This window comes from Gymnoscopelus braueri, assembly GCF_963280865.1.
Source record: "Gymnoscopelus braueri genome assembly, chromosome: 10".
NCBI lineage: Eukaryota > Metazoa > Chordata > Actinopteri > Myctophiformes > Myctophidae > Gymnoscopelus > Gymnoscopelus braueri.
Window position 1 is genome coordinate 32,968,698 of NC_137611.1, and position 26,602 is coordinate 32,995,299.

The following is a 26,602-nucleotide window of genomic DNA, read 5'->3' on the forward strand; positions in this document are numbered from 1 at the left end:
TTATTACATCTCTATCATTGCTGCTGAATAAGGTTAACGACAATAGGGGGGATTTGATGGGTAAATAAAAGCATGCCGCAACATTGCACAGGCCATACAATGCAATGTAACAGCTGACGAAGAGCGAGCCACCACGTGAAGAATGAGCTGAAAAGGTGCATTCAGTTCAGTTAAAAGAGAGAGAGAGAGAGAGGGCATAGTAAATTCAACTGAAATGCCCATGTGACTCTGCTACTGACAAACTGAGCTGTAGGTCTGTGGAGGAGGAGGATGATGATGAGGGTGGTGGTGGTGATGATGATGATGAGGAGGATGATGATGATGATGATTAAATAGAAAAGGGGTGCTTGTTTCGTTGTACCGGTTTTGAGCGAGCTGAACAGGGATCAGGTTAATGGGAAACGGATAGAAAGAGAAAGCAGCCAGACAGACTGAGCTGAGAGTCTTGAGCTCACACTGCTTGCTTGGTGGAGACTTGATCGTTGGATTTCGACATGATGATGGTCGGGCAACAAGAGGGGAGAACAACACGGTCGTGTTATCGACCTTTTCAGTATTTAAACTAAGGCATATGTTTTTTCCCCTTCTCATCCAAGGACTGCAGAGCGTAAAGGGCAAGGTAAACTATTCATATTTGTTTTCCTAATCTAATCAATCAATCGAGGGGGCATTGATTACAAAACCGTCCACGTCGTCTCCCGTGTGTTTTAGTCGAAACAGCGATGGTGGTAGCGGTAGTGGAATTAGGCAAAGCAAGCGTCTGGTTGAACAGCAGCTTGTGTCGTTGTTGCTACAGTAAAAACAACAGTTGCTGTTCCGTTGCCAGGCGGAGGTGCGCAGCATGCTGTATTAAAATATAACGGTTGGTTGATGTTATCTAATGGCTCTGAAATGTTTTTGCTTTATGATACTGAACCCAAACCCCATCGCCACACTCATTTCATTGTGATGTGGTTCGTTCTGACTGCAGCAGCAGGCCCGCTGAGGACATCAGAAGACTAAACCACTCACCCCAACATCAGTCGCTTCACAAAATGACGTATTTTCAAATGGGGGGGGGGTGTACATTTGAAAATATGTCATTTTTGTTGAACAACACGGGTTCCCGCGACGAATGTAAATGAACCCCGTTTAGCCTAATACTGGCAACAACAGCAACTGTTAGCTAGGGTAACCGGAAGTCTCGCCCCAAAACACACTCGCCCCCTTTTCTTTCGCGGACCCGCTCGCCCCAGCGGTTCTTGTATTTGTTTTACTGAGGTGTTAGGAATAAGTTTAGGGCTAAGGCATAGTTTTACTGAGATTACGTTTAGGAATAATGTTAGGTTTAGGCGTAGTTTTACTGAGGTTACTTTTAGGAAATAGTTTACTGAGGTTACGTTTAGGATAATCAGGTGGCGACCCGTTCTGAGGTCACCCGGATTCGACCCGGGGCGACCGTGTTTTGGGGCGAGCGTATTGGTATTCTTAGCTACTAGCTATTAGCTGTATGTTCGTCATCCTCTCTGTAACGTTAGCCTATCAAATATAACTTGGCAGTTGGCATATCTGATGATGTAGAATAGAGTGTAGCGTTACTTCATTTGGACTGAAGCGTGGATGTCCGATGAAGATAGTGAAACTAGCGAGTTTCACAGCAGATGCAGATTTGTTGAGCTGTTGTAACATAAATACAGCTAGCACGACATTTATATGAGACCCGTTAACGTACCGTTATTTCTGTGGCTATAGCGGCTAAAGCCTAAATTAGCCAGTTAACTTCCCTGTATTTGTAAGCGAATACGATGCCACACAAGCTATATGGAAGGAAAGGGGACACGGGCACAGATTCGTTTTAACTAACATTAGAAAGGCTACTGAAATTTGATTCAAAGTCAACGGTCAAAGCGAGAGAGAAAGGTGACACTGTCGCTGTTTCCTGTTGCTTCATTGTGTCCTGTTTGTGTGTGATGTTGACGTTGTTGGCTGTTAACAATGTTTCATGTTATGTTTGATGCATGCTGTTAACAATGTTCATGTTATGTTTGTGTTGCTATACTGATGATGCGTACTATTATAATGTGACGTGTTATGTTGATGGCTGTTAAAAAGCTGTCCTGTTTGTGTTGTTGCAGTGTTGTATTCTGTTTGTGTTGTTGTAGTGTTGTTGTTGTATGTATGTATGTATGTATGATGATCAATGTGTTCTTCTGTTGTGTAGTGCAGTGGTTCTCAAAGTTGATTCCATGGACTCTCTTGGTTCCTTTGGGGGGTTCTAAATTGACTCTTAGAAGTCTGTAATTCTGACAGTATACAAATGGAACCACTTAAGGGGAGATCTTGAAATGTTAAAGTTTGAGAACCATTGGTGTATTGTTGTATAGTATAGTGTATGGCTGTTACAACAATGTGTTTTGTTTGTTGTAATGTTCTGGTGGCTGTTAAGATCCACTGAAATATGAGTAGCTAACCCCTCTAGTCAGTAATCACCAGTAAATGGATATACCTGTACATGCAACTGTCTGGCAGAGTTATGGAATTCAGCTATTCTGCATTCTTGAGTAATCTTGAAATGCCACAGGCTACTGTCAAAAGTATAGCTGGGGCTGTAGCTACAAGCCTGAGTAGTAAAGTTTCGCAATTTATTGACCACGCTGTGTTTTTATGTTCTTTTCTAGCACTGGGCAGGTGGAGTGACAAATCTATCTCTCTACTCTGTGGGTCATAATCAAGTTATGTTTCCTCCACTGTGATTTTAACCCTTTGGATTACACTTATTAGGTTTAAGCTCCTGTACCATTTGAAATGATATTGCATGAATTGATTTTGAGGCATTATAAGTGGATCTGGGATGGCTCTCAGTGCAGCTGCCAAGATTTTGCAAACCCTCATTTACACTCGCCTCCAGCTGTTCAGAAGACGAAAAACAAGCTACTACATTTTAGGTGAAATATGAAATGGGAACATTTTATTGCCTACAGATCCTGATGGCATACTGGGTTTCAACAGGTCTTCTGCAATGACACCTAAGAGACATTGTTGCTGTGTTACGTTAAACATAAATGCATGGTATAAACAATAGGGACACCTGATTCGGATGCTATCAATGCATTGAATGGGACATTATCACCTTTTATTAGACCATTGAATGGGCGAAGTAGGCGACATACTGACCTACCTGCGATTTATCAGACCATTCATTGGGTGTTATCAAGACATACTGACCTACCAACGGAGATGACTTAAATAGTTCAGTTTCGGGCAGTCTCAGGCGAACTGGAACCCTGTGAAGGACCACCGAGGGAGCTAAAGCGACCGAGTTGCCGTCCTGAACGGTGTGACGTTCGCCTGAGCCTACTCAGCCTGACTCAGCGCCGTTGGAGTTACTGTATGTACCGATAGGCACAGAATCGTAAATTATGTTGTGGGGACTGCTTCGCCTCCAAGTAGGTCAGTAGCTCCTGATTACGCCCAATGAATGGTCTGACAAATCGCGGGTAGGTCAGTATATTGCCTACTCGTCGGAGTCGTCGCCTACTCGCCCATTCAATGGTCTGATAAAACGTGATAATCTCCCATTCAATGCATTGATAGCATTCGAAGCCGGTGATAGGGAAGTGTATTTAGTGTAGATAGGTAATTTACTCTTATAGCAGACTGAGTCATAGATATTCCACACATAGATATGGGTCATGGTCTTATGTCATCTACCATAAGTGGCATGTAGGCTGGGTGTGAATCACAGCGCATAGTGGGTCATCTTTGGTCAATTTAAAAATCTCTTCGTCTACCAATGCAGTGTTTACCACCTGTTGCAGCAGTGGCTTCTATTGAATGCAGTAGATAGGACAACTAGGCAAACAAACCAATGGTTATTTTGTCTCCAGAATAAGTCATATTTAAGTAAATAAATAAATAAATACATTTAATTGATTTCTTGCTTAGCCTTCATTCTCAATGCCTTATCTCATCAAAATGCATAAGGACACTGCCCAAGCATGCCTCCTACCTTCTGACGACCTTGAATTTTGGATTGAAGGGAGACCCAATGAGAAGAAAATGCATTGAGATTAAGCCTCAATTCTACTCAAGTAAAAGATGAACTATCAAAACTCTGTCCTCATGGTCTGCGTTTTATGCCTGTAGAACTTTTATATTGGCTGACCCTTTACCTCCTTCCCTAGAGTCAACCCACCACTGCCCATCTATTCGCTCTCCTCCATGTGTATGAGTTTTCTTCAGTGCTCTCCATCTGCAATTACATTTCTGGTTACGTTTCAGGGTAATGTGTTTTTGATTGCTGCTGGAAGAGGAATCCCTCCACCACCCCCTACTTCCTGGGGGAGCTGTAAGGTGAATCTCTTATTGTCTTCTCAGGTGATGAGCCGAATGGTGCCATATCAATGACTGAAGACCATGATGCCCTTCCGCAAGCTGCTGTTCGTCCTGTGCCCCATGCTGGTCCTGGGCTTCATCTACTACTCTTCTGGGAAGCTACATCTGCATGTATGGGGCCAGAAGCCACGTGAGTGACACTTGACAGTTTTTAATGATCTTCCTGGTGGCTTTTACCTGTTTGTCTGTCCCCTTTTCTATTGCCAATCCTGTTCCATATTTCCTTTCTTTCAGTTCTGCCTGGTCATCTTGAGAGCCCTGTGTGTTTTTAGCCTGTTGTTATGGAGCAATTCCGTTTGATGCCTGTGTTTTTGTTGCTGTTGCCGTTTGCCTCTCTTGTCTTGTCAATCAGTTAATCTTTTTATGCTTCCGGTCTGTTTGCGTGTCCATCAGACAGTGTGCCACTGGCTCCTTGCTGGGTGTCTAGGCCGCACATGGGCAACATACGGCCCGGGGGCCGGACCCGGCCCTTTGACCATCTTAATCCGGCCCGCCAACAAAATGACCCCCACCAAAAATGTACATTCTAAAAGGCTGCCGTATGCTAATGGTTTTTAGAAAAAAATATGTAACTAGACTCCAATTAATAGTAATTAATATTTATCATTTGAGTACTATACCTACCTGCATTCCTCCATCCGTATGTACTCAAATGTTTTATGTTTATAATGTAACTGTGAAACAGTCAACCTTGAGTCCATATTTATGAAATAATGCAATGTTTTTGATCAGTGACCTATGGAGTGGTGCATATCAGATAAGATGCCACAAATTTAAAAGTTGATACGGCATTGACGTGGATTGTTTTATGCGTAAGTCATATAATAAGTCATCTTTTTATTGTAAGGCCACAATTCAGCACTATGTGTTTCAATTCAATTGCACAATGTGACTGTGGCCCCTCACTCACTTTATGGAAGTCGGTATGGCTCACTGGAAAGAAATCTTGCTCACATTACATTACATTACAGTCATTTAGCAGACGCTTTTATCCAAAGCGACTTACAATAAGTGCATTCAAAATAGGTAGGGAACGAAACTACTAATCACCAGAAGTCTTAAGTGCATTTCCTGCAAAAACAAGCAACCAAGAGTATACCTAGCGCTAAGGTAAAAGTGCAATATATCAGCTACCTACTTTCTTAAACAGATGAGACAAAATAGCTAAATCAACCCCTGGTCTAGGCCTGGTCTAGGCGCACTTGAGTTTTCTTCAGTTCATCTGCCAGTCCATCTTTCACTTCATCAGAGTGCCGGATGTTGTGGGAGAGCTTATCAAGGTTTCTTTTTTCATACATCCATTGCAAGGCAATATATCTCAGTTCTTTGAACTAATGTCAGTATGTTGTCATACTGACAGTATGGCATATTTTGAGCAAGTTACGTACTACGTTTTGCATTCGCACAAACTATGTCCAAGAAAACCGCAAGGCTGAATAAAATGGAATATAAACACAAGTTTGCTAACTAATTGAAACAGCTTATTGTGAAAAGCACTACACTTCCCAGTTCAACTGAAAACTGACGTAAATATTTTTTTATATCATGATTAGAATCATATTTTTGAATCTGAAGGTCAATTGATGCAGAATTAAAATTCAGCTGACATGCATCAGTGGATGATGTTCCACACAGGGAGTGAATAGCATTTTTTCTCACTTCTCCTCATTGTCTCCTTTTCTGAGGGCTGTAAATCCAGGATGGTGCAGGTTGCACCATGTGGCCAAAGTGGCCATAGCTGAATTGGTAGAAAGCCCGCCTAGGATGCAGAAGGTCCCAGGTTTGATTCCGGGCCCTGGCAAAGTGTCAAGGTGTCCTGAGCGAGACACTTAACTATGAACTGTTCCTCTGTGGGCAGCACTCAGCTGGGTGAAGCTTAAAATTAAATTCCCCCACGGGATGAAATAGGTCTAATTATTACTTAGTCTTCTGGCAATGCTAGGTGTTTTATTATCGGTATGATTTTAAGGTAGGGGTGTCAAACTCCTGGCCCGCGGGACGACTGCGGGATGATTTGGGGTAAATGGAAATTTTTAGTAAAAACATACACCAAAAATCTTTGAATTAAATAATTCTCGTTGTTGGAATCTGTGTGTGGCAGCCGCTCTCTCCTTGCTGCTACTGTGCCAGCAAAGCAGCTGTACATCAAAAACAATGGAGGCGGGTGCTGGCAGGTAACCCCCTGCTGTGTGTAAGCACCAAGCTCTTTGTACAAAATCAATAGTGGTGCAGAGTGCCAGACCTCAACAAAATGTTTCTGTACGTTTTATAGACCATCAGTCCTTCTGATAAGAGCGTAATGTGCACGCTACCCCCGAATGCACAGCGTGCATCATAGGCATACTGAAAGCAATTGGATGCTCTTGGATAATTCAGGGGGAAAGCTCCTGTATACACCTGACAATGTGTGTAATTCAAATAAAATAGTAGCCTATACCGTACATATTCCCATTTTAGTCCTGGACCTGAAATCAGTAGCATAGTAGGAATGCTATGCTACCCATAATACTTTGAAACTTTTGCCTTATGTGATCAGACAGAATACTACGACAGCATTCAGGCTTGTCAGTGTTGGGTGTGCACGCACGCACACAGGCGAAAGGTAACCTGGCCTGCATGAGGTCGCATTTTTACCAATCCGGCCGCCGACCTAAAATTTGTTTGATACCCCTTTTCTAATGCATATGTCATATTGAAAAACACAAGTTTTCTACTATTATGTCAGTTGTTGATTACATTTAGAAAGTTATCAGGTTGCTTAATGTGGCTGTGTGCTCATTTGACAAGAAAGGAAGAGGAAAAGTGACCCACGGTTGGGGTCTCTGAACCAGCCATATGAAACCAGCAGAGGGGGCTAGAAGAGTTATCTCAGAAAAGATTAACTATTCTGCTGGGGAACCAAAATGAGACGCTTTCATTGGCAAAGCCCCATTCTTGGGCATCAGTCACCCGTATGCTCCGTTCTGGTGGTATTTTCTCTGAAAACCTGTCCACAGAGCAGCTCCTGGTAACGTGAAAACAAACGTCAGTATTTTGAAAGGACTAGAAATGGCCTTTAAATAAGTGCCAACTTTCACTGTTGTTAACCCTGCTTGGATAGTGTTCTTCATGGCTGGCTGCATGTTACTTCAGGTTAGCCATGAATTGTATGTAGATGACGTAGAGAAATTACTATGGTAGAGCCTAAAGCACCCAGGAAGAGAGATGTACTGTAAGACGTGTTTTGGATGAAATTGTGAGTGGAAGAAGAGAAGCTTGATCAGGGCAAAGAAAGAAATTGGCCAAAATGAAACGATTATCTCCTCCATAGTTATTTCCGTTCTCTGCCTAGGTTGGGGCTTCACTACTCTATGGCATCATGGAGGACTGTTGTTTTGGCTGTTGTACAAATTCAAGCAGCTCCCTCAAGCTGTCATTGAGGGAGACATCTATAGATGCTAAAGGGGTACATTTCTTTGTATGCGGTTTAATCTACAGAAAACATTATCAGTCTGCCCTTGGTAGCAACAGAGAGAAATTTGTCCTTGTCTGCTTGTGACTGAAATTGAAACACAGTTTGAGTGTTTTTTTTCTTCATATGTCTGCAGCTGATTATTAATTCCCTTTGTGTGATTCATACATGGAAGGAACTGGGACTTGGATGCAGTCTAACCACTTCCATGCTGATTCCTTAACACAAAGAGTAACAAACCAGATCAGGATATTGTGGGAGAAGGGGGGGCCCTTGTACGAGAGATGTTGGGACATTCTGTGGTGCGGTGATGCCACCAGATGTTCAGATTTGGACGTCTGTTGGTGGAACGGGACAGAAGTGCATGTCTACAGTTCCTTCTTCCGTGAACCCTGGCTGGATAAGCCACAGAGTTTTTCATTGAGACGATCAAATCTGGATAATCTCTCTTCTTCACTATTTGATTTATTGTGCAGAGTAGAGTCAAAAACCAATGGCAGAGCCATGTGAATATTAATGTTTTTCCATTTCTGCGATTCTTAATTTCTTTTCTCTTTCTTTTGCCAAATAAAGTGGTCTGTGGATTGTATAGATCATGTTATTAACAGGCTTAATTTCACCATGGCCCATGTCCTCATTCGTCCCAAATGGGACGAATGAGGACATGGGCCATGCTGTAGAGAAAGTCCTTTGGCTGTTCTATAAGGAGGTTGAGTGCCCTCCCTTTTCTAAAACTTCCATACATTTAGTTGATCAAGCTGGTCCCCTGCACACTTGAGTCAATTATTGAGTGAATTATGCTCGCTAGCTACCAGTCAGACCATTTACCGTAACCTCACATTTCTGTATGTCGTCGAGGGTTTATCCGATTTCCACCGAAAATCTTGAGTCAACATTTTCGGTGTTTCTGTTCCACACTTTTGACATAGGCCTGGCACCTCAGTGTGCGAACTTCAGACTAGTAAGTTCATATGACTGTTGTCATTCCTGTGGCAAGCAGAGAGGATGTTTGACACTTTTAAGGCTGCTGCGCTGAAGGGGGCCCGTTTCAGTTTACAGTCAACAATGAGGGTCCACCTTCACTAGTTAATGCATTTTGTCCTGAGACTTAAGCACGATGGTGTAACCTATAGCACTTTTTAACATGTAAAGGAGGACAAAATGACTGACGTACAGTATACACACACACACCATGTCTATAGCATACAGGTGTTTCTCAGCACTCTCGTGTGGTCCTTTTGCATTATTACTATAATTAGTTCTGAAACTTCATGAAGCCCTGCATGGGCGAAATGTTGTTGTTTGGTTAAAATTTTGAAGAAAAGACGGGAGAGCAACCTATCATGTGCGTACATTTCCGTTTTCATTTGATATTTTTTTGGGGTCCAGCACCGTGTTTAAAGAAACTGTGGGGATGTGCATATCTTACTCCTTTTTTCATACGAGTTCTGAAACCACACATTATGGACTGACCACAAAAACACAATCTTCGAACATATTATTTTAAACTGAAAGTGTTATGTTTTCTTTTTATCTATTTAGCTAAGTATTGTGATCCTAACACATGTTTTCCCTAAATCTTCCAGCCCTTGCAGTTAGTAGGCTGTTAGATATTTGTCGTGACACCCAGCTTGAAACCGGGTCAATCCCGAACAAACCGGGACATCTGGTCACCGTAAGTTGGCACCCAGTTAGTCATTCACCTCCAGCTCTGTCACTTAGAGTGTGAGTGTACGCCGACATCCATTGTCTGCGTGCGCTGCTGTTGGTAGTGGAAATGACACCTCAGGGTGTCGCATCTCCCAGACCACGCCAGCGGGCTATGAAATTACCTGCCAACAGTCACAGCCACACCTTGTCTATTTTTCTTTTACCAGCCAGGAAGCTACACTGTTGGATGACTAGTAACATATGTGAAATATAGTTTGAGCATATTACTTGGCTTAAATATTCAACAACCTGCATGCCAAAACAATATTTAAATCCATTTAAACGTTAAGAACCGCTATGCTAATGCACAATGGTGAGGAAAGGTGTTATTACTCATGCCATGTTCAGCATTTGGCTGGTGATAGCTTACGGTACATTGGCCACCTGCTCTGAAGACACCTGTTTACATGATATGAGGGATTCTCTGTCCCTGTGCCTAGTATTGATGACGGCCTCGAGCGATCCACTTTCAGTGAGACGACAGGTCCACTGTTCACTAATTAGGGAATCCGATCCAACACATGGCTCTGACATGCTCAGCTTCTGAGGATCTGCAGTGTTTGCATTCTATTCTATATAAAGAGTACATGCTTTTACAGCGGATTACATTCATCTCTTGTCAGGATTTACGTGCTTTGCTTTTATCTACAGTGAGCAGTCTTTGTTCCTTCCTCTTTGGTTTAAAGAAAAGGCACTATAGGTTGGCTGTGCGTAATCATCAGCAGTTGGATGAAGGCATTCAACAGCTGTGTTGTGCTTATTTTGATAGTGGGAGAACATGAACCCAGATCTTCTTTATTTTGGTCCCCAAGGCCTAGTTTAGTTTGAACTCAGCCCTCTTGTTTTGCAAGGCTTCCCGCTTTTTATCTCTGTTGTACTGAAAATTAAATAGACAATTCTGCAAAGGGAAGTGGAAGGGAAATGTGCAATGTTTGCCAAAAGTTTAAACATAATAAACAATGCTTGAGGTACAATCATAGTGCACATACACCTGTTCATTAGCCATATTCCCACGGTGGCCATTTTCCTCTTACTCCACTAACCTTGAAAGACTTAGGCTACAGTTGGAAACTTCAGAGGGAGACGACATAACATGTAGGAAGGAGGTTCCGGTGGCATTTAATCCTAGGACAAGGGGGGCAAATGTCTGTTTTTGGAGGTGAACATCTTAACCACTCAATTCCCTTATTAATCTTTTGGCATTACTCTGTAATGAGCTCTGTGTCATGGGCCATCCACTGGGGTCTTCTCAGTTTAAGCTGAAGAGTATCGTGTTAGTTGACCCCCAAAAAAGACACATCAGTGCCGGCAAATGTGTGTTTTTGGAGGAAGTAAATGTGCGCTGTTTCCTGGCTCCCAATTTCTGCGTCTGTGTTTCCATTTTCATACTTAATTTATATTTGCCTCGTTTGTCCTTCTGCTCTGTCACTGCCTTCCACAGGATCAGCAGATCATGATGGTGTCTTCATCCACAACTGTGTTAACACTCCCCCCTCACCCTTTTTGTTTGCAGAAAAAGATGCAGATCCTACAATGGCAGTCCCTTTTAAAGGGACTGCCAAAGTGAAAACTACCACAGGTAGAAGAACCTCAGGTAGAAGCCCATTTACTTTGGGTGGTGGTGAAACCGGGGGTGCTTAGGTGCTCAGGTGCTCATATGGATCCTCGGTCTCTGCTACCTGGGCGATACAAGCCTTGCATTCTTTTCCTTCACTCATTTTTGCTTTATGTTTTAATTTGTTTTGCTCATTCACTCATTTTCCTCAGTGTTTTCCTGGTATTTCTCTTTTCAAAATACCTTACAGCCATAATAGCTACTAAAACAACTGCAATGGGTGCATTCAGGAGGTTGATTTGCCGCTACATCAGCCTGTTGTCTCTGATCGGAGACCCACATTATTGGTTATTAATTCAACCTGCGGGGACTAACATGACTAACCTCTCCTCTTCTTCGTCCTCCTCTGATTTATTCGTTATGGATTTGTCGGTGCTCTCAAGCTCACAACTGTTGCCTGGGCTGATGCTCCAGCAGCCTTAACTGACCCCTCTTGTCTTTCAGAGTCGGAAACGGACATTGCTCTCACCGTGGGACGTGGGATAGTAGGCTCAGGTACAAAGCTCTCACGCCACGCCCTGCCCATCCCTCTTTTCTCTCCACCTTCTGTAAGAAGCCTTCTGAAACACCTGAGACACTTCAGCGGCCATGTTTGGAGGGCTATTCAAAAAAACATTGCACTTAATATAAAAACTGTAAATGACTTTTTGGTATGTTTTTATGTCTTTCATCATAGAAAACATTGTCATCCTAGATTAGCTGTGTTAACCACAGAATCATTCCAGTCCTGCAGTATTAACGGCCGAGAACCACATTAGGCTTCAAAAGGCAAGCAGACAAACTGCAGAGCACAAAACGCTATCAGATGTTGTCTGAAAACAGATAGGACAGCTGAATAGTAATGTTTGTCTTTTCAAAGTACATTCAAGCTACAGTGGTGAAAACTTTGAACCCGGTGCCCATGACCCTTAGTTAGCACAGTCCAGACAAGGCTGTGGCCATGGCTCGTTGCCATTGGTCTGCGTCTCCTCCCAACATTGCGCCCTGCCGGACGCCTGCAAGAAACCCTAGCTCACTGCTTACCTACCTAGGCTATACAAGAGAAAGGAAAACGCAGTACTGGACATCCTTAAAATGTTACAGTTGCCAAATACATCCTCATTTTGTAATTTATGAAGAACTTTTCTCAATACTTAAATGTACAATCTATATATATAGTGCATATAGTGCCTTGTTCTCTGGTGAGTCAGCTGACTTTTATCTTGGAGAGCAGGGCATATGTTGCAAAATCATCAAATGAAGATTAGTGGTGGCTCTGGTGGGAATTACCCTCAGTCCCATTGTCTTTCTTCCCAATGTCTTAATGTGATGCAACAGTGCCCTCTGTTGTTCAAAGGTAGTGGTACAGCTCTAACTCACTGGGTTTGCACTTTGCAGCCAGGCAGACTGCAGGGGTCCTGGCATAATAAGACCGTTTCAGAGGTGAACATTTGTGCTACAGGCAGGGACCCTGCCCCTTTATTTCTGCCTAAAGCCTCGCTGCTGCTCATTTCTTTGGCTACCATGCGCCTCTTAACAGACAGACACAAATATTCTCACCCATCTCTGCTTCTATGGCTAACCAGCCATCTGCTCTCCCATACTTTTAATTTTTTCTCTTTCATTCTCTCTTTTTGTCCTCCAGCATTCCTCTGATGACAACAAATGCACCCACAGGAGAAACGTTGATTCTGTCGCTTAATCTCTTTTCTGTACTACTTCACTCATGCTTAATGTCTTTGCTGTGCTACTCCATTATTTTCTGTTAAGAAAACCACAATTATATGTGCTTCTAGCAGGCTATTCTTCGATTATTCCGAATTATTTCCAGAGATTGAATTTTCATGACTTAAAGTGAGATCTGTCACTACTGCAGTATTGTACAGTGTTCTACAATAATGTACTCGGCATACAGTACATATACAGGTACAACAGTATTACAATGATATGATTTAAGATTTTGGATAGAATTTTAAAAACTATTTCCTTTCACTTCAATGAAATGGCAGGAAGGTTTCTTGTGCTTTCTTGCTTCTATGAAAATGGCTTTGACTCTATGCTTCACTAGGCACCTATGGACCACCTCTCTACCACACCCCCTGATGCTTGTCCATAGGTGAACCGCAAATCCAATCGTTCACCGTACTTTATTTTCAGCTCAGCAGAATGTGTTTTGGCTGGCTTCTTTTCCTAATCTTTCTTGCTTAATTTTCCAACAAATGCTTTCTAACTTAACTTTTTAAGTTTTTTTTCCTCCCATTTCCATTGTTTCTTCACCTTTTCTGAAGAATGCACAGGCTGTATTTTTGTTGTTGTTGTTCTTGTTGTTTTATTTTACACAGCAACAGATGCACAACTACAGCTAATTGGCTGATAGTATCTTAGCGGTTAGGTTTTGGATACTTCCAAGTACTTGATGGTCAAATATGATGAGTGCACTACAGTCAGAATTCCTGATACCTTGACCCTGGTGTGGTAATTGGTCTGTCTCTCTCTCCTTCTCTTTCTTTCCCCCCTGCCGTTTCTAGTGTACGACAAACAGGGCTTTCTGCTGAAGCTGGACACAAAGCTGTAAGTACATCTCCACATTTCCAGTCTAAGCCCCTGTTATTTGATAGTGCTCATTTAAGCAAATGTCCAACACTTTGCCTCAAACCCCTCTGTCATTTATTGAGTGAGACCCTGGTGAGTTTCTGACTGTGGCTCGATTATGTTCACAGTTAGATAACAGAGAAATGGCTTTTAGGTCATCTTGCACGGCAGTGTTTCTCAGCCAGTGGTTGGGGTGAAGAAATGGCTCACGAAATGTTCTGACAGGTGCCAATCAATGTAAACATTGTAGTCCAGGCAAAGCCAGTTGAGAAACACTGCTCTACAGAAATAATGTTATTACATTTATGACTGCAAGAACCTCATCTTAGGACCTTTCCCTAAAATTCAGGAACCTTTCTCCTTTTGACCCCAGGAACCGAGCTCATTTTGGTTCCAGGTGCATAGTACCTGAGGGGAAAAAAAAACCTTACTCTAGAAGTAGTACCAACCCCCTTAAAACGGGTTGTGTACTAGCAGTACTGGCAATGTGCGTGCATGTGCTGTATTGTGTGTGTGTGTGTGTGTGGATTTAGTTTTGGAGAAGGCTGGTTCTAAAGTGGATGGCGCTGATATAAAATGGAATGTGGAATGGAATTTTGATATAATAGTATGTTTTGTTGCACTTAACTCATTCCCTGCCTAGAACGACTAAAACGACTTCTGTCCCATAAGCCCTGTCTGCCAAGAACGACTAAAACGACTTTAAAAAAAAAATTGTGACCCAAAGACCAAGGAGATATGATTTTTCGAAGATCTAGACTCCCATCCACTTCCTTGTTAACTTAAAACTTAAACATTTTGTATCTCTGCTCCTGAGTACTTTTTTTTTTTCAATGAAAAATTCTAGCAGTGAATGAGTTAAAATGCCTGAGCTTATGCTGCAATATAAATCTGCCCAAGGGGGACAAAGAAAATGTTGATTCTTTTTTAACCAGTAACATTGTCTCAATTACTAGGTTCCACAGTGTTTTAGAATGGTAGTACAATTAATTGTATCTAAAGGATTTTTACTTGATTATTAAAACAAAATCAGTTTTTGCTTGATAACTGGTAATTTTAGGTTGTTTAACCGAAAAGGTTAGGTTTGTTTAATATGTCCGGAATATAAACTTTCAAGCCGCAGAATCAAGGATTGTTCTCTGCAGAATCAGGATTGTTCTGCACAGAATCTATACTTTTTCTACGGAATCCTGGGGGGACTAATAAGACGGTCTTTATGACCACCAGTAAGGAGATTTCTATGGAGAGTAAAACCCTTAATGTGAAAAGGTTTACGTTCAATCGTAGTTTTTTTTGGCAGTAAATGGTGTTTATGACCAGTGAGGTGTGAGAGGAAGTGTTTTAGAATGTCCAGACTGAAAAACAGCAGCTGCAAATCACTTGCCGATGATGAGGTACTGCACAAACACTACTTCGCATAGGAGGAGATGAGACGGTAAAGCAAGATAAGAAAGTGTGTAAAAATCTGACTTCCTGATATGACTCCTGTGTTTTCTGTGTTTCATTAATTGGCTTAAAAGAGCATTAAAACACGTATTCTGTACAAATTAAATAATAAATGCTTAACTAACTAGGGTTGAGTTTCTTAAAATGACATGATTTGATGCTATTCATATCCTTGAAGGGGCACAATGTAAGTTTAAATTGTGTAGTCCAAGTATGACAAAGATATTAAACTCTCTGGTGTCCACATTTTGTTTTAAAATACAAAATGACTATCCTGTTTTGTGAGGGCTGTTATGGTAGACTTTAATGGTTTAACTAAATTTATATTTAGATCGCTGTGTATAGTACCTGATATCATTAAAAGCAATTATCATCCACACTGCAGGCAAGTACTAGATAACTAGATATGGTAATTTATAACTACAGTATAATCAGATTTTTTTTTTGCAAGTATGTTATAATTGCAATTACATGGAATTCGCCTTGGTGAAGTTGGCGCATTGTTGTGAATGACAACAAATATACAATAGAAACGATGCATAAAGGCTATGGGAGGATATGAAAATGAATAATACTGAATACTATTGAAATGTCACTGTCGTACAGCAGTAAATAAACATGTTATAGCATGTATGTTTGCTGTTTTGCAGTATTTTTCATTGCATATGCAAATAATGTGTTCTCACTGAACAGTTGCTTCATCCTAAATTACCTAATCTTCACTGCTCCTGAGGTGTGGCCAAAACTCAAACACAAATTCAATACAGGCAAGACGTTCAAAACCTCTGAGTCTGTAGTTCCTTGGTAAAAAGGTCCTTGAAATCTTTGGTCAAAAGGGAGCTTATGCTACATTTGTGACCAAAGGTGGAGACATTTTCTCTCTTTTGATTCATACGATTCAGACAGATGTTGGCCCACAAGCAGAAAATGAATGTGAAAAACCTTCTACTTATTTATCTTACTTGAATTTAAAATAAACATAATATCTCAGTGGAGCTTTAACCAAACTTGCCGACAGCTGCACATGTCAGATTTTTTAATGTTTTTGAACAGCTCTGATGGGACTAATGAAGTTTGAAGTGTGTGCGAATTGAGATGCAGCATTATTGCTTATTGTTTATTCCAAAGTAATTATGCTTTGTCAGGGTGAGAACATACATTATACTGTTAGCTGCCATCATATCAACACGTGTGTTGACGTGTGTATATTTCTCAGAATTGGTTTGACGCTCCTGTTGTTGACTGCGATGGTAAGGCCCCCCCCCCCTTCCCCGAACATACAAGTTCATAAGCATCAGCTATCAGCACCTCTGCTCTCACAGGGCATGTCTGTCTGCACTTGGCACTCACACTGTAAGCACAATGTTACACAATTTATGGTAGTTTTCTCATGGGATTGCAAGCATAACTGTGCACACTATCTAATGAGTTTCCCTTCATTATTATCTCCAGCGGTTTTCAGTCTGGTAATTGCAGCATCAGAGGTGCAAAGCGATTCATCTTAAAAGTAGCCTCAGATAACCTTGCCTGACCTTGACCGATCTTAACAATGATAACCTGTAGCCCCAAACCAATTGAAGTAGATTTACTGGTTAATAGTGACTGGTGTTTAATGGCAGAGAATTTGTTGCTTTTACCTGCTGTTGCTTAGAAAAACTTGGGTTGCTGATAATGTTCTTGCAGTTAAAGGAGAATACCGGACAAATTAAGTGTTGTCTTTGAGGTCTCGTTACTCACCGACCGACGTGAAAAGTGGCGTTCTTTTTTTCCATAGATTTCCCTGTCGTCATTTTTTAAACCCCCTCCGTTGTCAGAATGGGAGCGCGTGGGTTAGGGAGATTCGTCTATTATAACCGAGGCAAAGTTGTTTTTCTCTCTACTGCTAGTCATTGTGGAGTCTCATGATAGTCAAACATGCGTTGAAATTCGCCATTAACGGTGGCCTCGCAGGAAATTTCAACGCATGTTTGACTATCATGAGACTCCACAATGACTAGCAGTAGAGAGAAAAACAACTTTGCCTCGGTTATAATAGACGAATCTCCCTAACCCACGCGCTCCCATTCTGACAACGGAGGGGGTTTAAAAAATGACGACAGGGAAATCTATGGAAAAAAAGAACGCCACTTTTCACGTCGGTCGGTGAGTAACGAGACATCAAAGACAACACTTAATTTGTCCGGTATTCTCCTTTAATTACATTAAGCCTGGCATCTCTATTTCGGGCAAAATCTGCAAGCTCACAATACATTGCACATGTGAGCTTTTTTGTCATTCGCCAAAGTAGGGCTTTAGTGGCTAATGCCATGTCAGGTCAAATATGTGCATCTGTTTTTTTATGTAAATTTAGTATTTTTGAAAAGTGCTTTACAAATATAATCGTTATTAAATTGTGCACACCCACACCCTTGGTCAGACTGATTCCTCCCATCAACCCTGGCCCAGTGTCTCTGGTGGACAAGCCTCCCATAGTGCCTGGGCCTCTCTTCACTCTGTTTATTTACTCTGTATTCATGGCATTGAGAAGGATATTAATGATCGTGTTAGCAACAGGGAGGTTCTACTCTTTTTTTAGCTAGCACTGCGTGATTATTTGAACTAGGGCCCCCTGACTTGTCATGCCCCACACATAAGTGATGTGCTGAGCTGTTGAGTTCAACCTGTTTCCTGTATCTCCCAGGGTAATTGTTGGCCATGCTTAAAGCTCTATGGCTTTAGTAGCGGGCCCTTGTAATAGATCATCAGTTGTCACGCTGTTTCTCATTAATCTCTCTCTGTGTCATTAATCCGCAGGCCACCAGAGTTGGCGTACAAGTATGGCAACCTCAGCGAAGGAGCGTGCAAGCCGGGCTTCGCGGCAGCCAAGATGACCACCATCTATCCTAAGTGAGAAGAACCACCTCTTTGCTTCTTTGTTGTTATAGTTATTTTGGAGGGTTCTGTGGGTTGACTGTTTAGCACTCGTGTGTGTGTATGAGTTGCCTCCATGTCCTAATTTATCCTTGATCAAAAAAAGAACAAGGTCAATTCCTTCACAAGTGCCATAAGAATGTTAACCATCGACATAGGCATTCGGCAGAAGCTCCGCAGACAAATCAATTGAATCGAGTGTCAATATAAAAGGGCATTAGAGGAAAACGCTGTCACCACTTGAGCCAGCTTGGCCTCAGGGGTCAAGAGTCAGAACAGAGGAACTCCTACATTCCCACGCAACCCTCAGAGTTGTCAGTCACGTCAGAGTCATTCTCTTCCCCCCCTCACCACAAAACACAGGACTTTGTCCTTGCGAGTTCCACATCACACAAAAGAACCTCTGTCATGAGAATACAAGTGCGCCCATCTCATCCCACTCATGTCCTTGGGCCTCGGAGGCTCTCCCTGTGAGGGGCACCGAGCAACTTCCTGTCCAGCGTGCCGTGACTCATCATCAACTTCCTGGTCCCTCAACCCACACAATCCACGGAACACTCGGCGGCCCTCTATGATGTCACTGCCGCCTTTGATCTAGCTGTGGCTCCTCTTGCCACCCATCCCGCCTCAATCTATAGGACATTGTCCCATTAGCATTCTTGGAACTATAGCTAATAGAGGGGCAATTTTCCGCATTGCTGAACAATAGCCTGTGGCAGTGCTGTACAGTTCTTGACCTATTTATGGAACAAGAGCCCTGATGCCCCAATTCTCCAACCATCTTCCAAGCACAAGTCGCTCACACTAATTTATACGTTGTTCCAAGATGTACATGTACACTCACACTGAGGGACTCAAAAGCCATGCTATGACCTCTTGTACTGTATGTCAGGATGTAGGCCTTAACAATTTTCGGGGAGGGGTACATTTTGAGAGTTGAGGTTAAAACATTGAGAGTTACAGGGCCTCCTAGTCATGCTGCATAAAATATTCAATGATTGACTCTTAGAATGCCCTTTGACCTTTTGGACTCACTTACACAGACACACGCATGTGCGCACACACACAGCCAACTTCACGGACATCGCTTGTGGTAAATCTGTGGTTAAGGAGAAGGAGCATTGTGGGTTTTTCGAGAGTTGGCCTCTGCCCATCTGAGAGGCTACGTGTTAACGATGTACCCTCTCCCCTTTCGCCTAACGACTTCCTCTAATCAGCCGCACGTGTCGGATCAAAGTTGTGTACAACACAGAACCCCCAGTGGGAAACCACTGATTACTACCACCCTCACCTCAGTTTCACACAGGTCAATTAGCGCCATTCATACCTCAAAGCGACATCGTTTGTGTGTCCATCAGCAAGCATGAATGTGGGTGAACTTCTATAAATGTGTGTGTGTGTGTGTGTGTGTGTGAGAGTGAACCCATGGATATTAAATAAGGATATAAAATAAGTGTGTGTTTTGTACATGTTTGATGCTTGCCATTTGTTAATGTAAATGAAGATTATGTCTAATGTGAGGTTCTCGTGTATGTTTTGTCTACCTGTCAGGGGTTGTGTTCAGAAATGTGGTGTTTTGATTATACCAATGAGCTACTCTGGCTGTTACGGTAACCCAAATTATTAAACGTTTCTCAGATTCCTTTATTTCCCTGCTAAATGAGGCTAGCAAATTGACTAAAATGTAGACAACGTCTCTCTTTATCGGCCGTATTTCCGCTTGTCATTAACGTCCATGCTTTTTACAGTGCTAGGTGTAGCCTCAAGTTTGGCTATGCTAGAGAAATCCCTCTTAACCTCTAGCGGTGAGGTGGCCCCGTGGCCCTCCCTCTAATCATCTCCTGCTTCCTCCATGTTTGTCTTCTCCGAGGGGCCATGCCCCTCGCAATCCAATTTATTTTCAACACCTCCCCTCCACTCCGCTCTACCCAAACTGTTTGTATTGGAGCCCTAAATCATGTGTTGGCAGTGAACTTGAGCGCGGCGCGGTTATGAAAATAAGGCTCCGAGTGATAGACCTAGCTGGAGGAAATGAGCACAATGCAATCCCCGGCCTGCTGCTGTCCATTTTGGGAGCCCCATCTTTTACCTTTTTCTTCCTTTTTTTTTGCATTCTTGATTTAACGACAAGCAGCCGTCTCATCTCTGCTCTGGGATGTCTGTGACTTTCTGTCGATGTGGGCTCTGGGACTTTGGACTGGTCCCACGTTATTTATAGTCCTGTTTGGCCCCCTGAAGCTTCAAGTCTAATGAATCTCAGTTTGTTTTGGCAGGACAGGAGTCGCTGAGTGTCTGTGTGCTTCTGTCAGGTGATGTGAGGAGGAGAAAAAGGGAGCCGGACGTGACTGTTTCTCCTCCAGATCCCCTCCTCTTCCCCCTCTTCCTCTGCGACTGGGGGGTTGGGGATGGCGAGTGCATTCAAAGAGAGATTAGTAGGGGAAGAGAGGCAAGCTGGCCGCTAACCGGAGGGCCTTCCATCTGTGTTGGCCATGTTTGGTCATTGTGCATCCGAGGTCCTCTTGTATTTAATTTGTATTTGTTTGGCCAAATTTGTTTGACCACAAAGGTGCAAAGTACCCCACACTGTGTGGGCCAAGTACAACCTACAGTTACAGTATTGATGAACGGATGTGGATTGCGTTTCAAATGCATTCTCTTTCTAGCTGTTAAGTAGTGTCCGTTTGCTCATGGGCTGTGAACCATCTGTAGTGTTATTTAATTGATCTATTGCACACTGACATGAGGACAGGGACCACAAGGCACATAATTTAATGTGATTAATGATGCACTTGTTCATGCAATAGAAGGCTTAGCCAGTCTGCCAATTGCGGGAAGGCATGAGTTATTGTTGGTTTGCATAGTGTGTGTGTGTGTGTGTGTGTGTGTGTGTGTGTGTGTGTCCCTCAGTCAATTGTCGGGGTGATGTATGTTGGTATGGTCAGTGATGAAACGGGAGACCGACTTTGTTGTTGGGAAATCTCTCACTGTAAAGTACACAGAGACTATACAGTGTTGGCGCTATGCAACTCTCACCATGTGCAATGCACAGTACAATGTTTCAGTGTGATGGGGTATCGGGCTTGGCCTTGCAGTTGGCACCTGTCAAGGCTTAACACTGGTGCTGGAATAATCGTTGAATTTGGGTATATTATTCACGATCAGGAACATGCTTTGTGAATTTCTTTAAAGTGCTAGACGATGCATAGAATTGGGGTGTTGAATAAATTATAGGCTAATCATTGTGAAATGTTCTCATAAAACATCAGAGCAACGGATGAGCCTCATTCTGATCTGCACTTTATGGTGCTAAATACTAGCTGAGATGGCTTCACGGCAGGACATTTTCCACTAAGCTTTTGGTTACTTTTCTGTAACTTTATTACAATACTCATGAAATCAAAACTCTCCCATTTGTCCCAGCCTCAGCATTCAGTGACCATCTAGTATGTCGGTAGTGAAAACCATCACTGTGCGTCGTAAAATTATAGCGGCGGAGCAGCAGGCTTGTTAAAACCAGGGGGGCCCTGGCCAGCTCTCCTGTCCTGTCCCCCAGCAAGACAGCAGGTCATGAAAACACACATCCATCGCACGGCCACGCTCCCAGAAGCAGCACGTAGCCCGGGCACCCGGGGCCCAGCCCTGACCGAGGGGAAGTGGATCCTTTTGATAATGAGAGCTGTGCTTTATCAAAAGGACACACACAGGAGGAGGCAGAGCCCATGATGGAAGTCACAGTTCAATGAACATTAAAAACATAGTCGGTCACAGTGTGTTTTTGTGTGAGCCAACCTCGATTTACTTGTACCACAGTAGAAGGATTTGTTTCTCGCTGGAGGAAGCTAAGTTGTCTGTGTCATGCTGCTGACACACACTGGTACACTTTGTCTTGAATTTTTGTTGACCCAAAGAAACGCCCTGCAGTCCACATTGAATAACCTTTTTTGCTGGTACAGGACTATACACAGTATCTTCTGGCACACTGGGTCACTTTACAGAACTAATCGGTGGGGGGTGGTGGGTTAGTGGTCGTGGGGCCCAAATCATTTGAGGAAAAACATTCTGGCATCAATATATCGTCGAAGGCACGATTACCAAAACGGTGTGTCAAGTGTGATTTAGGCGTTTGTTCCCTGGGAAAAATTTGGCTGTTGACGGGTTATGTGCTGCAGGCGCCCCTGAACTCTGCTCTACTCCATTTTAACACTCTCTCTGCCTCTCGCCTCCCTTTTTGTTTCTTTACGTGTGTGTGTGTGTGTGTGTGTGTGTGTGTGTGTGTGTGTGTCAATAAGCTGGCTAACATGTGTGCGGGTCACAGTTGTATCTGGAGGAGCTGTGGTGAGGATGCAGTTTAGATTGATGACAATGGAACAAGAGTCTCCTTTTACAGCCCCCAATGTCTTTAACTTCACCTGGGACTTCTTTAACATGGATGCCCCCTGGGGTCAGAGCTGGGAAGACAGAAGGCCACAGGGTCCTTTTTTCTCTGGGGGGAAAGAGCAAAGCGGCGAAAGATACACAGACCTGTCAACTCTCAGTGTCTTATTTAGCGTCCAGAAAGTGTCAATTCGAGAGTGTGAGAGTGAGACTGTGTATGCCTTTGAGGTTTCACAGCGTTCTGTCTTGTGGCTTCTACTGGATGGTACTGTGGATGGAACTGTCACCGATGTTGGTAAAGGTCAAAAAATGCTTTGTGTGACAAGTGTCGAATGACTTATCGCAGTCAAGTAACGGAAGCGACTTCAACATCACAAAATTGTGTCACGTTGTGTGTATGAACATCGCAGAGGTGTCACGTACCTCTGGAAAAATGTAAGGTCTCATAAAATGTTGTATACTCTGATTGGTTGGGAATATGAAGTGAGCTCTGTTACCATGGAGATTCACAAGACTACATCTTACTTTATTGTTTACATTTTGTGGTGACGCTGTCGGCGAGTCGCATTTATGAATGGTCATAACTCTGAATGTGGTGACACTTGTTGTGCAGAGCATAAATTTACGGTGCCAAACTTATCTAATGAAAGTTTGTCTCTCTTCCCTCCCCTCTTTCTTTCAATTCTCTCTCACTTTGCAGGTTCATGAAACCAGCTCCTATGTTCCTTGACCGCAATTTCAAACGGCTTGCGAAAGTCAGCAATTATTTACCGCCGTTTGGCTTTAAAACGCAAGGTGAGGTTCCTGAGTGCATTTGACCTCGTAGTTGCTTGCATGATGTTGAGAGGTGGCATGTATTGAACCTTACTTGACAAAATGAATGTTTTTGAAATGCATGGTGTACTATAATCCAAATAGGAATGTCTTTGCATGTCTACAGTTCTATGATCTAAAAAGGTACAATTTAACCACCTGATGTCTTTGGCACTGTCACAGTAATGGTTTCTATTTTTATTTAAGAAATATCCACCGCACACACAAATCTTTACTGCTTTTATTTTTAAACTAAGACTGAACAATGCATTTCGCTGTGTGCTTCCTCAGGTCCGCACAATGAGCGGACCTGAAGAAACCTGTATGCTAGAAACCTGGCCCCTGGGACGCAGTAGTGAATGTTGAATAATACAGTACATTTAGACATTGTCTCAAGGTATAGGAAAGCTACATTCCTCATACAACAAGCTATTTTGTTTTGGCTATACTCTGCTCAAATTAGGTGATGACATCTAACAAGTCCTTAACCTTCTCAATAGGCAACTTTTAACTTCAGATACTGAATGTGAAATGATTAATAATCATGTGTGTTAAAAACACACTCGCGAGACCCACTAGGCAGCCATATGTCTGAAAATGATTAACATCCATCATAAAATGGTTTTGGGAAATGTAAATGTTAAAATGCTATTACTTATTTAGATTGTTTTTAAATACTTAAAGCCTATATACTTTGTTGACCGGATCTACAAGGGGTCTATACCAAATTCCCTACTTTTTTCCCTTCACTCAAATACCTCTTTGCTGAAAATAGCCGATCTACAAGGTCAAATGTCAAGAGTTGGCAGAATGCAACACGGTGCAACTTTTCGCACCATGAAACTGGAGCTTGGCCAAATTGGAAAAATACATCAAATAGTTCAAATGCACTTGATTGAGATTGCAAATGTCTGAGGGATCCTACCCACACCTCTGTTGTGTTTTGTCAGTTAAATTAGCTTTATTGTCCCCGCCAAGCAAATCCATGATACGCCTGTGTGCTGTTGCCGGGCAATGCTTATCTTAGGTGAGGGAAACCCCTGTGATCCATGTGTTGCGTCTTCACACACAGTGCCCACTTGTTTCCTAATCTTAACTTGCTCCCTGTGCACATCGAATATCAAGTAAACATGTCACGCCATGGGGATTGGAGAGATAGCGTTACTAAACAAAAGGTGGCTTCAGTGGTGTGTTCTAAAAACACTTTCCAATACTTTCCAAGTGTATGGAAAGGTACATTGAATGTTACCCTGTGTGCTCTGATCAAGTGTCTATCACACGCACACGCACACGCACACACACACACACACACACACACACACACACACACACACACACACACACACACACTCTGTCTCACACACACACACACACACACACACACACTCTGTCACACAGGGTGAAAGAAGCTCACCCGGTATGAAAGCTACACCTGGTTTCTGTTTTCTCCATGGAGTGTGTTGGTGTCGGGAGCTCTCTTTTAGTGGTGCTCATGTGGAGAGGTGATACGTGTGGTTTATGAATAGAAACACCACAAAAGATTTCAAGCAAGCACCAAGAGGGGTGAGAAGAAGAAGAAGAAGAAGAAGAAAATAACAAAGAAGGAAAAAGCACGAACATGAAAGTTTATTTTTACTTTTTATCTTCCCATGCACTATGAGGTTCACCACAACCGTGATCTACAGTTAAAACGTCCCAGACACAAAGATGGTCGCTTCGCTTTATTACCTCGTTGATGAGCCTCTGATTGTTCCAGAGTAGTTCACTTTGTCATTTGGCAATTATGCAATTTAATTCTCAGTGAGTTGATAATAAATCCAGCAAGTATTCAGTTTTCCCTGCCATGCCAATCTTCACGAAGTAAACATACCGTGACTTCAGTACAGGGCTAGCAAACGCTGTTCTCTCGTCATATGCCTCTTTACATTGTTTAGGCTGCACTCCACCCAACAATGTGTGTGTATATGTATTCAGTGACAACTTCAACCCTCCGTCTATATTTCAACTACAGATTTTCCCTCGGCCCCCTGGAAGAGCGGTGTACACTAGCCCAACGTCTTAACCCGTGGCCATTCGTCTTGGGCTGCACCTTGAGACATGCTTGTCTGAAGTGTTTACCCATCGTACTTATAACAATTAGCTCCCATGTTGTCCTCTAAAAGAGCTGCCTGTCCGTTGTGATGTTTCACTTTTCACCCTCTTGGATCCAGGTGTGGTCCGTGGGACTTGTGTGTTTATACACCGCACAGGGTGATGCTTGATGCCAGACATCGACACCACATCCAAACAATAAGCCTCTGGTCTCTTCTTCTCTCGCTGCAGTGTTAATCATTATGTTCGTTAGCCAGGGGTGAATGGGGCTGCAATATGTCTTCCAATTACTGAGAGGCCCTGTTATAAACTCACGGTGTATCACAGTGTCTTTTTCTGTCAGTGCCATCCGCCTCTTGGCATTTTTATTAGACCCACCAGTTAACATAATCATTCAATATTAGAAAAGGGCCAAGTAAGGATGAGTTGTAATTTTACGACTATGGGATGATGGTAAGGGCCAGACGTTTAGCCTGCTTCCAATGCAGTAGCACCTCACCAATCCCACTATGGCAGTCCAATGTCTGGACAGACGTAAATTCCGTATAAGTCGAGGATACTTGCGAGTTTGCATAGATGGAAGATGAGCTCAAAAAGCTCAGACGTATGAAAACCCGGGCCTAAAAAAGGTTGAGGGAAGAGGCAAATGAGTGTCTTCTTAATACAGGAAGCATGACTCCACCATAACACCCTGCGGAATATGGCAGGAATGTGCGCTATGGCTAAACAGCCCTGTTTCTCACTCCACCACCGGAGGTGTGCCTTCCTGGCCGCACGGGGAGGGCAAGCTCAACATTGCCCACTTCACCAGGAGAATGTGCTTGTTTGAAAATGGCATTCCTCTCTGAGTGCTTTTATGGGTTGTCTGCCTCTGAGTACAGACATATACCCTGACGTCTGCAGGTCTGTTTCTCCACCAAGCACAGAAACATTTTTTGGGGGGGGGTTTCTCCCCAAGCTGCTGTCACCACCTTGGTTGGCGGTCGATCGTTTGTCTCCTTATCTATAATTGAATAAACGGAGAGATGTTCTCTCCTCCACTTCTGCCTAAGACCACCTAGTCTGCCGGGTCTTTATCTGTGCTTTGAGAAGTCCTTGACAATTTGTTATTAAATGAATCCCTCTTAATCTCTTTTTCAAAGGCGAATACAGCTGAGTTTCAACTTTGAAATATCTTATTCGTATAGCCATAGGGCTATTCAATCAGGGATTACTGAACATTAACTACTGGCTCCTATAGCTAGAAA

General features: G+C 42.8%; 1 protein-coding gene across 8 annotated transcripts in view; it reads left to right on the top strand.

Annotated features, from left to right (window-relative positions):
- Positions 1–329: 329 nt before the first annotated feature.
- st3gal3b (ST3 beta-galactoside alpha-2,3-sialyltransferase 3b) overlaps positions 330–26,602 on the top strand; it is a 66,309-nt gene continuing 40,036 nt past the window's right edge. For 4 of the 8 annotated variants that reach the window (XM_080440894.1, XM_080440895.1, XM_080440898.1 and 1 more), the window contains exons 1-7: positions 330–619; positions 4,357–4,504; positions 11,049–11,129; positions 11,595–11,645; positions 13,658–13,700; positions 17,961–18,053; positions 23,152–23,246. In XM_080440894.1, coding sequence (XP_080297020.1) covers positions 4,396–4,504; positions 11,049–11,129; positions 11,595–11,645; positions 13,658–13,700; positions 17,961–18,053; positions 23,152–23,246 — 472 coding nt within the window. In that variant the 5' untranslated portion in view covers positions 330–619; positions 4,357–4,395. The remainder of the gene's footprint in view (positions 620–4,356; positions 4,505–11,048; positions 11,130–11,594; positions 11,646–13,657; positions 13,701–17,960; positions 18,054–23,151; positions 23,247–26,602) is intronic. The other 4 variants (XM_080440899.1, XM_080440900.1, XM_080440896.1 and 1 more) reach the window with 3 other exon arrangements.